The sequence below is a fragment of the Osmia bicornis genome, chromosome 13, assembly GCF_907164935.1.
Source record: "Osmia bicornis bicornis chromosome 13, iOsmBic2.1, whole genome shotgun sequence".
Classification (NCBI taxonomy): domain Eukaryota; kingdom Metazoa; phylum Arthropoda; class Insecta; order Hymenoptera; family Megachilidae; genus Osmia; species Osmia bicornis.
Window position 1 is genome coordinate 4594363 of NC_060228.1, and position 15660 is coordinate 4610022.

At 41.8% G+C, this 15660-nt stretch overlaps 5 protein-coding genes across 5 annotated transcripts; 3 read left to right on the top strand and 2 right to left on the bottom strand.

Moving 5' to 3' along the window:
* The first annotated feature begins 62 nt into the window (after positions 1–62).
* Positions 63–1658, top strand: LOC114880154 (histone H1-like). The gene has a single exon (XM_029195852.2). It carries the CDS (start codon positions 115–117, stop codon positions 802–804), a length of 690 nt encoding a protein of 229 aa, XP_029051685.1. The 5' UTR covers positions 63–114; the 3' UTR covers positions 805–1658.
* A 261-nt stretch (positions 1659–1919) lies between these two features.
* Positions 1920–2385, top strand: LOC114880168 (histone H2A-like). The gene has a single exon (XM_029195870.2). The coding sequence runs from the start codon at positions 1970–1972 to the stop codon at positions 2342–2344; it is 375 nt and encodes a 124-aa protein (XP_029051703.1). The 5' UTR covers positions 1920–1969; the 3' UTR covers positions 2345–2385.
* A 778-nt stretch (positions 2386–3163) lies between these two features.
* Positions 3164–9776, top strand: LOC114880170. Its single transcript, XM_029195872.2, has 3 exons — positions 3164–3388; positions 6114–8065; positions 9074–9776. The coding sequence occupies exon 3, from the start codon at positions 9074–9076 to the stop codon at positions 9761–9763; it is 690 nt and encodes a 229-aa protein (XP_029051705.1). The 5' UTR covers positions 3164–3388; positions 6114–8065; the 3' UTR covers positions 9764–9776.
* An 82-nt stretch (positions 9777–9858) lies between these two features.
* On the bottom strand, positions 9859–11308 carry LOC114880169. The gene is made up of 2 exons (XM_029195871.2): positions 10411–11308; positions 9859–10306 (listed from the first exon to the last, which is right to left on the bottom strand). Exons 1-2 carry the CDS (start codon positions 11290–11292, stop codon positions 9974–9976), a joined length of 1215 nt encoding a protein of 404 aa, XP_029051704.2. The 5' UTR covers positions 11293–11308; the 3' UTR covers positions 9859–9973.
* A 464-nt stretch (positions 11309–11772) lies between these two features.
* Positions 11773–13069, bottom strand: LOC114880159. The gene is made up of 4 exons (XM_029195858.2): positions 13035–13069; positions 12312–12476; positions 12112–12240; positions 11773–12045 (listed from the first exon to the last, which is right to left on the bottom strand). The coding sequence occupies exons 1-4, from the start codon at positions 13038–13040 to the stop codon at positions 11842–11844; spliced, it is 504 nt and encodes a 167-aa protein (XP_029051691.1). The 5' UTR covers positions 13041–13069; the 3' UTR covers positions 11773–11841.
* Positions 13070–15660: the final 2591 nt, after the last annotated feature.

Here is a 15660-nt window from a genome sequence, read left to right on the forward strand (position 1 = left end):
AGGTCCGCGTTAAAGAGGTAGGTTAGCGATTTCTGGGGTCTCTAGCGCACTCTGTGAACGAATCGTGAAAGTTTGCTGTATTTGAGTAGACATTTGCTGTACGTTTCATACGTAATGGAGGACAAGAATAATTCTGAGAAAACCGCTGCAGTGGAAAATGCTACGGCTGGTCCATCGCCAGCGAAAAAGTCTGTAAAATCGAAAACTAAATCGCAACGTTCGAAGTCGTCCCATCCACCAACTTCGGAGATGGTGAATGCTGCTATTAAAGGGCTTAAAGATCGCAAGGGATCGTCACTTCAAGCCATCAAGAAGTACATAGCATCGACTTATAAAGTCGATGGCGAAAAAATGGCACCGTTTATCAAGAAGTACTTGAAAGCTGCCATAACCTCTGGTGTAGTGGTACAGACTAAGGGGAAAGGCGCCTCTGGGTCGTTCAAACTCGCAACTTCCAAGGGTTCCGAACCAAAGAGTAAACCCAAACGCTCTGTGAAGAAGACCGAATCTGTTGCAGCTGAAAAGAAACCCGCTGAGAAAAAACCAGCGAGTCCCAAGAAACCGGCTACTCCGAAGAAAGCAGCTGCAGTAAAGAAGCCACCAACACCGGCCAAGAAACCTTCCCCGAAGAAGGCTAAAACTGCTGCTGCGAAGAAAGCAGAATCTGCGAAGCAAAAGGCAGCACCAGCTAAAACTTTGTCGAAAACAAAGAAAGTCACAAAAGCACCAGCAGCTAAGACGAAAACACCAAAACCTAAAACAGCGAAATCGTCGAAAGCTGCGAGAGCAGCAGCGAAGAAATAATTCATTGCAAAATACCATTGGCCCTTTTCAGGGCCACAAATACTATTTTACAAAGAAACAATCTCGATTTGCAACTTTACAGAATTAACCATACATCCTGAAATTCCTTTTCCTTTCAAATGAAATTTTAACATAGAACACAGATTACACATAATATGCATCGCTTTCACAATCTCATAGTAACCTAAACGAAATAGAATATCAATAATTAGCAGGTATATAATTATGAAGATTGGTAATAACGTGAAAAAGTCGACATGGCGCGTGATAGTAGAGCCCTCTTCCAAGTAAAATTAGTAAATCCCCATCATCAATACAGAAACTCAAGACACAATTAGAAAGTCCATAATCAGAACTATAAGACACTAAAATTGTAACTTTCAATTAGAAAAGCGAAAATGAAAAATATCATACATGTTATAATAAAAATATTAATTCAATACATAGTCAATGTATCCACATTAAGTTATAGGTTATGTGGTTGAAATGCCTATTTATTAGTCAGTATTCATTTAATATATCTTCACTAAATTAGGGCACAGAATTAGTATTTATAGTTTAAATTTCATTGCCTGTAAAGATGATCTCATAAGGGACAACTTGAAAAGAAAGAACCTTAAGAGCAAGTATATGTGCATTAAAGTCTTGCATACAGTGCATAGGTGGAAACTATCTTGTTTAAATTAAGTTTCCTATTCTCAGAGAATTGCATTAGGGAGTTCAAACATTATTGGAAATACACGATAGCTTTCTCCACAATGTGTTATTTTCTTTTTTAATTTTTAATGCAGAATTGAAACATAAACTTGTAACAACTGGAAATCTTTCTTTGAACTATGGCACACTGTTTCAAAGTTGGAGTAAGCTTCGTTCTAACAGGGTAGTCAGATAATACCTAAAGAGGTGACAGAGTAATTCTGGAAAAAATGGTAATTCTTTTCAAGTTGATGCGTGCGCGCGCGCGTGCACACAAATACTTGTACCGAGTGTGGAACATCAGCCCACCAATCAGAAGCAAAGGGTCCCAACTCAACCCGATTGGTTAGGAGGGCGCCCCCTGTAAAATGTATAAAATGAATGCGTCGTCTTCCACAATCATCACTTTCCAACCATCTGTGGTGGAGAATTCATCGAGGCTTTATCTTTATACAAACCATCAAGAGAAATGTCTGGTCGAGGAAAAGGAGGCAAAATAAAGGGAAAAGCGAAGTCTCGCTCTAATCGAGCAGGCTTACAATTCCCGGTTGGTCGTATTCATAGACTACTTCGCAAAGGCAATTACGCTGAACGAGTTGGTGCTGGAGCACCAGTTTATTTAGCAGCAGTTATGGAATACTTGGCTGCTGAAGTATTGGAATTGGCTGGTAATGCAGCTCGGGATAATAAGAAGACTAGAATCATTCCACGACACTTGCAACTTGCTATCAGAAATGACGAAGAATTGAACAAACTATTGTCTGGAGTAACCATCGCTCAAGGTGGCGTTCTACCAAACATTCAAGCAGTTCTATTACCAAAGAAGACTGACAAGAAGACATAATTTGTTTTCCATTCATTAACAACGGCCCTTTTCAGGGCCACCAAATTTATAACGAAGGATAGTCTCGAATTGAACATCTTCCCTAGAATTCTTCCTATTAAAACGTTTATAGTTATTTATTTTACTTCTTTTGTAGTTACTGGTCTGTTATAAAATAATTGATATTAGGGCAGTGATTACGAGTACAATGAGTGCATTCATCGTGTAACGTAGCATCGTTACCTGCTAACCATATGCTGATATGAAAGTGATAGCTCAGATGGTAAATCGACTAGCAGGGAGAAGGTTCAGCTGTTTAACGACGGCGCTGATGGGTTACCTAATGATAGTGAAAAGAAAAGGAGCGCATTTCGAAGGCTGCTTTGTGCAAGAGCGTTGAACCCTTTTTGTTATACGAACAACGTAGAAAAGCGAGTGATAGATGCAATACGAATTTGTTTCAAATGAATCCATGTTCAAAAAATATTTTATGATAGAACATCAAGTAGTTTCCAAAGGGAAACGGAGGAACACTCATCCGTTCATTGCCCCGAAATTATGAGCCAAGTTTCTAGCTTTTGAAGGCCGAACATCCTGCATTGGAACGCGATACGAAGAAGCTAGAAAGAGCACTGACTAAACTGGAATTTGTCAATGCCATTGATGATCGCACACAGACGATCCAGGTGACGATGATCGCTCGTCGATGTGCGGAGGGAACGTTGTAATCGTGTCCATCCGCTGCCGACGAAGCGTTACCAGGTGACTCAACCGTTGTAACTCGGTTTCAAAGCATCGAAAGAAAGGGAAAGTACCCGGGACATCGAAGCATGGTAGCTTACCATGCTCTCAGTCCGCGGAAAGCGACTGAACGCACGCGAGAAGAAGCGATCCTCGGCGCCTATCTATCTCGCAGTCGCAGAGATCGCGATCGAAATTCGTATTTCGAGTGACCAGCGTAGCCGGTAGATCCCTGTGCTGATCGAAGGGAGATCGGAGTGTGACTGGGAAATCGTTGACCTCAGCCGTTTCTCTGGAAGGTGGACAGTGCCATATCCATTAAAGGTGAGAGATCATCGATAAATGATCCAAGGATTATTATATAATTAACTTCATCGAAAATCGAGGAACCTACACGTCTCAATTTGTCCTTTTCCCATTTTATGAACGTAACTTTGGGTTTCTTCGAACCCCTCGAATTTTTTAACGGAGCAAGGACGACGCGGTATCGGAGAAGGGATCGAAAAATATCTGGAAGTCCTTCACCAGTCGATCCATTCTTTTCCTCTGACCTACAAACACTGGGCCCCAATTAATAACCCTATATTTTCCATTCTCGTTAAACACATAGCAACGCCATTATGGAAATCTATTTCGGCACGTTTCTCGAGTAAATAAAATATTTCACTGTATGCTAAATAAAATTGTAAATTTTCGATCAGCGGACAAATTACATGAAACATTGCAACATTAATCTCCGTTGCGTGAACAGTGGACCTTGAACATTTTGGGTGGCCTTCGATCGTTTGGTTGGATCCTTTTAATATAAGCTCGACGAAATACTTATGCAAATGACGATGCGATCAGCTCTTGTTTGTTCTTCCGAGATCGGCGAAGAAATAGAATTCGAGGATTATAAGAGAATCTATCGTAGTTTCATCAATGATACGCCGCTTACGTCGAATAATAGTATTATGCGAGCATTATGCAATCGTGAAAATTTCACTTTCCTAGCTGCGATCGAGGCTGTGTGTGCGTGCTCGCACGATCAACGACCGTATCAGGATAGAACGTCTGTAAATGTGCATAAAGTGCACGCGCGTTTTGCTTCTAGATATCCGATTTTTATGAAATAACATTGCACTCGCGTTACCTGTCTCTTTTCCATACTTTTTCTTTTTTCGCGCGGCTTGCCTAACCGGTCGCTCTGTCACAAGAACGCACGTAGCCGTACAAGGACGACCATACCGAACGTGCTTTTAGAAGATCGGGGTCTCCTTTGCTCGAGTTTCGAAAGCAATTTCAAATTTTCTTCATGAAATACGATATTTTCGATGTAAACCGAGTTGCTATGTTACAGGAGCAAAGTTGCTTCATTTTTACCGATTGGTCAACCGCGTAGAGGAAATTACGTATAGGTGCATTAATATAATTAGAAAAATGCTAAAAGATTTTAATGTACTGAAACAAGATCGGACCGCGAAGTGTTAAGTAAGTTTGGCTAGAGTAGAGTGTTAAAACATCATCCGTTAAGAAAGCTGCTGACATCGCGAATGAAATTCGTGGCAGAGAGCACAATGGCCGATTACACAATTATTACAAACAAACCGGTGGCACGATTGCGTAACTTGCAACCAGTAAGTAGCCCACGGATCGCATTATTCCATTTCTTCGTGATCGAGCTAGAAAAATCGTGGTTCCACGCGGAAAATAACTAGCTCGATTTATCCGCGTGACGATCCGCCGCGGTCTGCTGCGCAATCCTGCGATCATTATTCTGTATATTGTATTGTACGGAAGACTGGCTCACCTTTCCAGCTAAACTCGTCGTTGTGATGCAACGGACAAGAACCGTATCCTTGAAAGTGGCGATCGTTGCCGAGCATCGATGGAAAATTAGAATGTTGTCATCCGAATCTATCGAATACTCGTACGAGGCCATCAATTCGATATCCGATTCTTGTCCTGATTTTCAAGTTTTCAAAAAACCACTTCACGAAAATAACGAATCACTAATTAAAATAAGAGCTGAGAACTAAGAACTGACAAGGGGAACTACCTAAGTGTTACACTCACTTATTAATGAAACTTTGCCAGCTTGTAGAGCTCGTCGAGCTGAACACGTCTATACCCCCTTATGGGGGCAGACGGCTAATTGTTTAAAAGATATTAACAATTACTTGTTAGTTCCCAACATTTTGTTTTTTTTTAATGATAATTTGTTTGTTTCTGAATAACTATTACATAAAAATTATCATTAAAAAAAAAAAAAAAAAAAAAGGGAACCAAGGATTTGAACCGAGGACCTTTAGATTGCAAGTCATGTGTTTAACCACAGAGCGGACCCATGACTCGCAATCTGAAGGTCCTCGGTTCAAATCCTTGGTTCCCATTTTTTTTTTTTTTTTTTTATGATAATTTTTATGTAAAAGTTATTCAAAAAGAGACAAATTATCATTAAAACAAAAACAAATGTTGGGAACCAAGGATTTGAACCGTGGATCTCTAGATTGCGAGTTGTACGTGTGAGTTTGTCATACTTCTCAATGTAAGCAGTAACTAACTTTAATTATTAATATCTTTTAAACAATTAGCCGTCTGCCCACAAAACGGGGTATAGGCGTGTTCAGCTCGACGAGCTCTACAAGCTGGCAAAGTTTCATTAATAAGTGAGTGTAACACTTGGGTGGTACGAAAGTCAGACCGGTATCGTTCCGTGTCTACGCTCTGAGGAGACTAAAGGAAAACTGAAGGAATAGCTTTGGTATTTCTGAATTGCAAGAATCCTGTTTGCTATTTCCCCATTTGCTACCTCATAAACGGAGGAGCAATTCGTTTCAAAAGTGCAACGACAGGGCTGTCAATAAAGAAAGCTAAAACCCATTGACCTTCGGCGACAGCGACCCAAGAGACCCAGGAGGATCGTAAATTAGGCCCATCCTAAAGGTTCCTAAATCTAAACATTTCAATCCTCGTTTAGTAACAGAATAATTAAAAATAAACTATGATCTTTTCTGTAAAATTAAATTTGATATCGGTGTACCTATTTATAAATTCCTCTTCCTTTCAGGATAATGGATGATGATTTCAAAGCCGGCTGATAAAATCAAACTGTTGCAACGTGTTGCTGCTTCAACGTTTCTGCATGCCTGATTTCTTCATTCATCAGGATTCGCGATGTTGGATCCGATTTTGGGAATATCGTCGGTATGGTGGTTGGTGATGTACGCCAGTATTTTGCTGCTGCTCTCCCCTCTGGTGCTGCTTTTCATCGTTTTCCTGCCGAATTTCCCGATACTGCTGCTCAGAAGGATGTGCTACATTCCCATCGAGTCTATATGACGAATTATTGTGAAAAGAATTACCGAAGTTCTAACGTTATTTTAATAATAGAAGCCAGGAAAAGGATCGCGGAGGTCTCTAAAAATTTTCTAAAAGTACAATCTCATCGTTATGCTGCTATGTAAATTGCTATTTAAATAGTTACGCTTGGTCGATGGAAACTTCCATACTTCATTGCACGATTCTTACCCGCTGTACCGTTATGGAGAATTATAAAGGCCTCTAACGTCCGTGCAAAAGAATAGACGAACAATGGATATGGTTTGAATGGTCAGGCCAAGCGAACAGCCGGAATATCTGGTTTTGATGGCGCCCATTTTCCACGTCTGGTTCAAAGTGTAATCAAAATCGCATCAAATTAACTGTACAGTTATAATGATACCTTTAGTCATATAAGTTATATCCGATACATAGAGTCTATTTCTTTTTCCTTCAGCTTAAGAATTTCACGAAAATCAAACGATATTTGCGTCAACCGCAAATAAATTATCTGGCAGGATAGAATTTACTCAAGCCAAACATTCAGACTTGCGCAAACTTCAAATTTCTATTCTGCGATCTAACGCGAGCGAATAAACTCGACAAGCGGGAACGGTGTTTCGCAAAACGCGGGTTACGCTCGTTTCCGGCGCGGACAGCTCGACAATTTTGCGAGAAATCAGCGGATTTTTCGAGGTCTGTCCGTTTCTTGCGTCAGGATTGCTTTTCGTGTCGTGCGCACAGCGGGCATTTTCGAGAGTAAACATCTCGAATGTAGAAATATCGAGCGCGATTCTACCGTTGAGTGACATTACTTGGTCAGGAATCGCGTTGTTCACCGTTCATTTTTCGTTTCGCGTGTTATGTAAACCGGCGCACGTCATTGAACGTTCACCATTGATCTTGCCAATCGCTGCTTTTTCTTGTAATCACCGGACTCGCGAACGAATTACGTGGCGATAAATGGCACCTGCGAAAAATCTATCGACGAGAACCACTGTTAAAACCGAATGATTGACGCGTGTCACTTCGCTAGGGGCTCAAGTTTTCGTGACCCGTCGTTATTTTTAATAACAGCGTAGAAATGTCGAGGTTATTTTTTACAACGGGAAATGTTAATTCAGGTGCAATTTATTGCTCGTTTGGTAAGCGAGCGAAATATTGCACACCTATTTCCAGCTGTTCTATTCGTTCAAAGAGAAATGTTCCTGCTCGAACGGCCTTAATTAGGCTGTCTGTGTAATTAGCAGACTCCCTTAATTATCGCTTCGTTATTCTTCTTTGATTTCTTATCGTTAGAAGAAACAGGCGTTTTCAATACAATTTACAAGCTCTTGCAGAGAAATAAAATGAATTGTATGTCGTGCAGTAATATTTGTTTAAAAAGGTTTTTTAAGGGGTACTAAGGGGGTTTTGCTTGTCAGTCGGACACGGTGCATCCTGTGCATGGTAAATGCACGTCCTTCTGCAGTTCACCAGGTGATATAGGCGGGCCCGAAGTTGAACATTACAGTAACGATCGGAGAGTACTTTCGCCAAGTAGCGTTCGTAGTGGGGGAGTTGAGACTTGAACCCTGGGACCTCATGGGCCATATATACAACGCTTCCATGCAGCTCTCTTGCTACTTGGTGTCAGCATCTCGACGATCCTTGCCGTTGTACGGGAAAGATACACCGAGTGGAGGACCGATCAAGTAAAAGGTAAGCGTCGTTGATTGAACTCGCTAACATACCTTGAGCAATTAACTCGAAATACCTTCTTCCCCTTTTTAAAATAAAAACCCATCGGAAAATATATCTGACCATTTAAAAAGGATTAGAATCAAACGGTCCATTGCACTTGGGCTAAATGAAAATGAAATAATCGCATAAATGTTATGAATCATTGCGACGAGATGCGATCGCGCAGATTTCTGATCGTGAGTCAATCCTCTGGGTATTTCCTTTCTAAATAACTATTTAAATTGAACCGAGGAGGATAACAATAATTCTATGGATATATTTTAAATTCTATTCAAGTAAGGAGCAACTTTCGTGTGAATTAATCTAATTTATCGTTAGAAATGATCGTCTAAGACGGTTCAAGTTCACGCGACACAAGAATTTCACCTAGGCGCGACAATTCAATCTCACACGCACACACTTACAAAGAAAACCGAGGAAATATTCCGTGCACGCGTATCTAAGCTCTTTTGTATGCGCTCTTTCTATCGCACACACGCGATGTCCTTTTATCCACGGGTGGCAATCACCTTTCCAGAAACAATGCTACCTACCTGGTTGACACGTGGCTAGAGCGTGCCCTCGTGTTTTCCAGAAATTCATTGCTCGGGACTGTGAACAAGGGTCACGGCACCATTTTCTATGAAACTTCGAACGCAAAGTCGGTTTCTCTTTCGTGATGAGTAAGAGAGATTGATAGCTGCGTCTGGATACAATACGACGTTGCTGCATTGCATTGTCATTGCATCAATCGTTGTAATTGTCTCGTACGTTACTTTAGGGTCACCCGTCTGCGAATGCATGCGTGCTTGTTCTAGATTTATCGATGCTATACTTAGACAAAGGACTATTAACTATATAATTCAGTCGGTGACACATTTTACCTGTATCCGCTTCAACTATGTTGTCATAATCTAAAAAAAAAAAATTTGTATTATAGTTTTGTCATTGTTACCCTTATCTTGTATTTTTTTATTTTCTTTCCAGATGATGTTATTAATATCGTTCATGATGATTGCCCTGGCGATGGGAGAGCCAGGGTTGCTGAGGGTGCCCAAAGTGTACAACGCGGTCATCACCAGCAACCAGAATCTCTCTCCATCGAGAGCATTTCCAGTGATACAGCCAATAATTCATCGAACAGCGGTCGGCTACGTGCCACCCTATTATTACACCCAAGTGTCGCCCCAATTCGCTGGACCCGACGTGGTGCACCTTTCTCAGGGTCCCTTGAAACCTGGCAACGAGGGTGACGTTCGATCGGAACCATCAGCCACCGTGGAATCTTCCCAAATAGCAGATACGAAGGTAAAAACAGAAACTGATCAGGGTGGAGAGGAGAACAAAGACAGACCGAGAGGCGGTTCGAAGAACAAGAAAGAAGAAGAACCCCTCAGTTTTTATCCCAACTACCAGTCGCTCTATTACGACCCCTATTTTTACACCTACAACGGTTTCAACCCTCACGTCGTCCCGGGGACTTATTACGTGGACTACCAACCTTTCGGTACCGTCCAACCGATACCTGCCTCCACGCCGAAGAATGGCCTCTCCCAACACTTGCTCCCCGGTTACCACGAGGAAAAGAAACCCGTCGCAGCCGCGAAGGAGCTGAAGGAGATGATACCAGATGTGCCGCCGCCACCCCTTCCGACAGCTGTGCCGAAGAGTTCTTGAAACGGTACCCAGGATGATTTTCTCTTCCTTCGTTCAGACTGACTTTACGTGGACATAGTGTGCGATAATAAGTGACTGTAAAATGGAACTATGAATTCGATGTATGTAAACGTTGTGTATTTCACGTCAGTATTCTATGTACGTCGATACATGATCTCGTTACTAATTTTACGATCGTAGAATCATCAGATCATCCGGCTAATTGATCGTTTAAGGTTTAACTCTGTCGCAACGATCGCCCGTTTTATCAACAGCCCAGATTTTTATAATGTACGACAGCAATCCTTGCTGGAAATCTGTAATTAAGAGTTGCACGAAGTTAAACGTACCGTCTGCTGCGCGATTAACGTCGAATGATACGGTGGCTCGGGTCTTGTTCATTGGTAAAGCTCTGATGCAGGCGATGCAGAATGGTCCCTCTACCGAAGCTGTCAAATTCACTTGGACGGACGTCGAATTGTGCACGTTCACTTTCAGATTATGTTGGTACACTAAGTTTCCCGCGCAAGTACCCCATTTCATTGTGTCCTTCTTGCTATCATCCTGAGAACAAACATTCATCATCGCTCGATTGTAATTTTTGTACGAATAATAAAAATTCGTTGTCACCTTTCTGTGTTGAAAGAAAATTAATTTGTTTTACTTACTGCGCTCCATGGCTCGTCATTAACGAAGTTTACAGAATTTGCATTAGAACGTGGTTTATTATCGTCTATTGTATAATAATCGTAGTCACCCGATACATCCTCTTCGTTATTCACTTCGGACGAATATTCCGTAGGCTGAACTTGTTTGGGATAACTATCACGATCCACTTTTGTTGTAGCTTTCGTAACTGGTTCCGGAGTCTGTGTCGTAGCAAAAGTAGTTGTACCGAGTTCTTTATTCGTGTCTAAATCCAACGTATAGATATATTTAGGAGTAGTGGACAATTTTTTAGCATATTTCTCAGCTATCTCTTTCTGTCGAGCGTAAAATCTTTCCATGACAGCTCTTCTCTGAGCGTAGTAATCAGATTTGTCGTCCCTCTTCGATCTTCCTCCATTAACATGATAATTTAATTGTCGCCGCTTGATTCGCTTCTTCGTCGTTTCTTCGTCCACATATTTCCTACCATCTTTGTTCTTCCAATTTTTCAAACTACTTTGAGTCTGCGCCAACTTCAATTTCGTGTAGCTTTTCTTCGCACCTTTGAAGTCGTCTAATTCGGTCACGTTTCTTCTGAATCTTCCTTTATCTCCTCCGTTTCTTTCGTTCACTTCGTTGAAAATCGAACGTCGTTTTCTGTCGTGGAAGTTATTCGATCGCGATTGAACTCTCACGAACTTCTTACCTTGAAGACCTTCGGCCGAGTTGTTTTCGCTCGTAAATTCGCGAGCTTTGTATTTGATCTTCTTTGTTCTGACATCGAACGACTTCAGCGCGTTTCGTTCCTCTTTGTCGATGTTCAATCGATTCTTGGCGGACGTTTCCGTTATCGCGAGAAGCACTAATGTCAGAAGAACGATGGAAAGACAAAGATTTCTCATCGTCTCGTCTGGATGGTTCGAGCATCGGAGATGTAAATGAAGGAGACCGAAGGCGCCGGTGCATCTTTGACCTCGGCTTATCTACGATTTCTGGGGTGAGGGACCTGCTTATTGCTCATGCACGAGACTGATTGCTCTTCTTCAAAAGATAGCTAATTATAGCGAGCTAATTTATAAAATTGCTCGATCCCTAAGAAATTACTTATCGCGAATCGGTGACAACAAACTGCTCGAGTAAAATGGAACTCTGTTAGAATCGTTCGTTTTATTGCTAATAAAGATTCAATTTGTGAACTGTCTTCCACTTTCTAAAGCGTGTATTCGACCTGATCTAAATACCACATGATCCATCAATTCTTTCTAATCTTGATTTACGAGCAAGAAGATTTGGTAAGCAGATTAACTGACGCAAATTTTAAATGCGGACAAGGTTGAGCACAGGAAATTCTCAACTCTACACTCCACGATCTCTGTAGAAAATTAATTACAAAATTAATAAACTTTATTCAATCAAAATCAATTCACGTGGAAATACAAAAGAGACTGGTTTCATATTGAATCTATGGTGATGCTGTCGTCGTCGTCGTTCTCGTTGCTGTCAACTGGTTCCTTCATTTCCTTCTCCGGTTCAACTTTCGTGTCCAATTTCTCGATGCCATCATCGCTTTCTTCCGTTGGTTTCATGGTGGTCGTTGACGGTGGGTTTGGCTTAGGCAGTGGCCCTGGTTGTCCAGGTTTCAATAAAGGATATACCTACAACAAGCCCAATTATAAAAATACCCTTCAAAGTTTGGTCAATAAAACAGCAGGAGTACACACTGGGTTTAATGGGAACCGGAGGTCGTACACCGGAGTGCCATAATAAAAGTTATAGGTAGGTAAATGGGGGACCGCTGGCTTTCCATTTGCAAGGATGGTTGCAGGAATTGCATTTAAGTCCGTGCGTACCTGAAAGAACAAACGTAAACGTCAATAAAATAAAAATGAAATAAAGGAAATTAATTTTCACGACGCGTTACATTGTAAACGTAATAGGGAGAATAGGTGTCCTGGTACTGAAGGAGTTGCGGCTGCACACTGATGGCTTCCGAAGGATAATTGCTGACGTACAGATTCGGCCAGATCGGTTTCGACTCTATCGATGCGACCAGGATCACAACGACGACAAGCAGAGCAACGTGAATCTTTGAACAAGAATTCATAATTAAAAATAAAAAGAAAAAAAATTGGAACTGAAATTCTTTTTTTATTTATCCCGCTATCAGTGAATATAAAATGAAAGAGAACGGAATGACGGATACTCCTTGGAGCAAGATAAAAATGTTTCAATTTATGTGACACGAGAAACAATGCGGTAGTTGGACTCGAAGATTGATCGCTCTCTGCGTCGAATAAAGAAACAGCGCGAGTGACGCGGATCCTTTTTGATAATACCAGCTTGGTCTCGATGCGCAGTAACCGTGTTTCGCATATCAATGATCTCGATTCGCGAACAACGCGGAAACAGATTTTGTCGACAGGTGTAACGGTGTTCTTGTGCCGAGAATTATTTCTAAAAACAAGCGAAACGGTTCCATGGAACCATTGGCATTTTTTCAGAAAGATTCTATATTTTTTGCACGTAAAGAAACGAATAGAATTATCATCATACATCACACGAATATGTAAAACGTATAAAATTGATATTGTTACAATGTTTAAAAGCAAAGTTGTAAATAGACGAATAGACGAATAGGACTCACCTGCATGGCGTGATCACAGCTTCGCGATAGGCTCGGAAACTATCTGTACTAACCTGAAATTAAGCCCTACCCGCGATTTATATATTCTTCGTGGAGAGTAAACCCCCACCCTACCGAATATCATCCGTGATTGTTTCTTTTTTTTTTCCTTCGCTCCTACGCTTAACTCTTCCGTTGTCTCCTCTCGGTCCTCCGCCATGACGAACGGGATACCTGCTCGTGATTCTTTTTTTCGACGATGTAAGTGCCGTATAATAACCGAACATATTTGGGCCCGTTGATCTATCCGTGAATCAGGGTCTGAATTTCAATTTCCACCTGAAGGGGTGGGTTTTGTTCCAACCGGATATCGTGGAAATTTATGAAAAATTATGGTCACGTATTTCCAGTTTAAAATTCTGAATACTTTTATTATTTCGGGGATTTCCTTAATTAACGGAGAATGTCCATACTGATGATTATAAAAAATTTTTGTATTATTCATGATATTCTATATGAAATGTTGTATTTATTGTTACAAAGAGAGTGACTAAGACGAGGTGAAGGAAGGAGAAAAACGTGAACCGGTTAACGTTGGTAAATTGACGTTTAGAATATGAATGAAGGGTGTGGCCTGGCACCTCTAACACCCGAATTTACATTGCTAATGCGCTCCGGCTAGTATACCTGTCATCGTACCGTTTCTTCGATTTTGATCGATGGTTATGTATGAGGAATTCGAACGCATTCTTAAACTTCAACAGAGGAGAAATAGGAGAAATAGATATTCGGGATTGACTTCAAGGAGTTTGATTTATGAATATTGACATTTCGTCGAGTAACCTAATTTCACGATCGTCGATGAGAAATTTCTCGGTCGGAACAAAATCGTGGAGTTGGTAAGGACGCGATCGCTCGATCATGGACGTGTTGGGAATTTTCCGGGACTGACGATGAGATGTTTAATTTCGATGTGACATGGCCCTTGAAGCATGCTCTTCGAGGGTGATTAATCAAGGAAAATGCGAAAGACAAATAGCAACGGTAAGAAACGAAGACGCGACGCGGCGCGTTGACAATCAAGGGAAGAGAAACGACGCGAGCAGATGTCAAGCTGATATTCTGAGGTACGTGTTAACCTGCAACAAAATTAACCTATTGAAAAAAACAAATTTCATCCCACTGGATATTTTTACCGGGCTGGTTGGATCAATGAAATCGAGTTGGGACGATTGAATTCGTACGAAAGACCCGCGCGAATTGCGGATAAAACGGTGGTGGACCAGTTTGAACGAGAGCGCCGTTTCGAGAATCGATAGGGCGAAGCTCGTGAGGCGTCGACTGTGCTCGTGAAAGTTCGCACGGCTACTAATCAATCCGCGGGAGCTTTCGTGTTTATCAACAAGTGCCGCATACGATTCCGTGACAGCACCCACTGCTTTGCGAGCCACCGCGTTCAGGGATCCGTGACACCCATCGTCGCCTATGGTGCTCGACAGTTGTCATCGACGACGAGGTTAAGACCCCTGACCGTGTCCTTGCACCGCCGGCACCCCTTTAGCAACGAACAGTGCGTGTATTTCCGGTCGTTCATCGACGAGAAGGTTACCTCTGCCTGTACTTCCTCCACCCACTCATTCCTTTCTCTCCTTTCATCGTTTTCCCTCTCGATTTTCCTGCTTCCCTTCGCGGATCCATCGAAGACGTAGCGCTCTATTAATAACCGCTCGGTGTCGTTGCTCGTTCGTGTTTTCGCTTTGGTCATCGCTGTTTTTCCCCAGGATTCTCAAGCTCGAGGACGAGCAGGCTTCGTTCAGCCGAGAATTTCTCTGCCACCCTCGTCGTTACATGGGTTTAACGTCGTGAAAGAGTGTAGGCTGAATTTTAATGGGGATGGCTGGAAGTTAGGGGTGGTTCGGGGTTCCCAGGAATCGTCGAGAAAAGGGGTTGTTCTCGTGGTTTTTAAGAATCAAATTAAATTGGAATATTCTTGAATTACTTGTCCGTGAAATTTTGGAAGTGTATTCATAATTATTTTCGGTGACTTCGATTCGACAATGTACGGATCTATTTAAGGATCCTCGAGAATCTCGATGCAACTCGTTTGGAAATGTCCGTGCGTGTTATTCCATTCGCCGAGTCATGTAATCACCTGTTCCTCATAACTTAAAGTCACACGTTTCACCGAAAATTAATGTGTCTCTAGCAAGGTGGCATAACGTTTTCCATTTTTTGGCAAGTTGATTTCGAAACAGTTCACAATGATTTACAATCACTTTGTTAAAAACTGTTTCTAGCCTCGCGACAATGAATATTTTTATCAATCTACGCAACAGAAGGTGGCAGAGAAATTTTTATATAAAAATTCGTAGTTCATAGGTTACGGTGCGAGGATGAAAGTGAAGTGCAAGTTGGTTTCGCAATGGTTTCTACAAGTGGCCGGAAGGATCTCGCGACGATGACTGTGTCGAAACGCGTGAAATTTCCATGGTGCTGGTGGTTCACCCGTTCGTCCAGGGAACCGGACAACCCCCGTTCGTCAGAGGGTGCTAACAAAGGGGGTCTCGATGGAAAATATGAGAAAAGGGGCGCGGTTTTCGGAAAGCGGCCGTCACTATAAATAGAGGCGCCTCGTGCGTGCGTGGTA

Coding starts and splice junctions, on each gene's coding strand:
- LOC114880154 (XM_029195852.2), top strand. CDS start 115: ATGGAGGACAAGAATAATTCTGAGAAAACCGCTGCAGTGGAAAATGCT.
- LOC114880168 (XM_029195870.2), top strand. CDS start 1,970: ATGTCTGGTCGAGGAAAAGGAGGCAAAATAAAGGGAAAAGCGAAGTCT.
- LOC114880170 (XM_029195872.2), top strand. CDS start 9,074: ATGATGTTATTAATATCGTTCATGATGATTGCCCTGGCGATGGGAGAG.
- LOC114880169 (XM_029195871.2), bottom strand. CDS start 11,292: ATGAGAAATCTTTGTCTTTCCATCGTTCTTCTGACATTAGTGCTTCTC. Junction 10,307..10,410: donor ATGACGAGCCATGGAGCGCA/GTAAGTAAAACA, acceptor GTTTGTTCTCAG/GATGATAGCAAGAAGGACAC.
- LOC114880159 (XM_029195858.2), bottom strand. Junction 12,241..12,311: donor CTCCCTATTACGTTTACAAT/GTAACGCGTCGT, acceptor TTGTTCTTTCAG/GTACGCACGGACTTAAATGC. Junction 12,046..12,111: donor TCCGGTTCCCATTAAACCCA/GTGTGTACTCCT, acceptor GGCTTGTTGTAG/GTATATCCTTTATTGAAACC.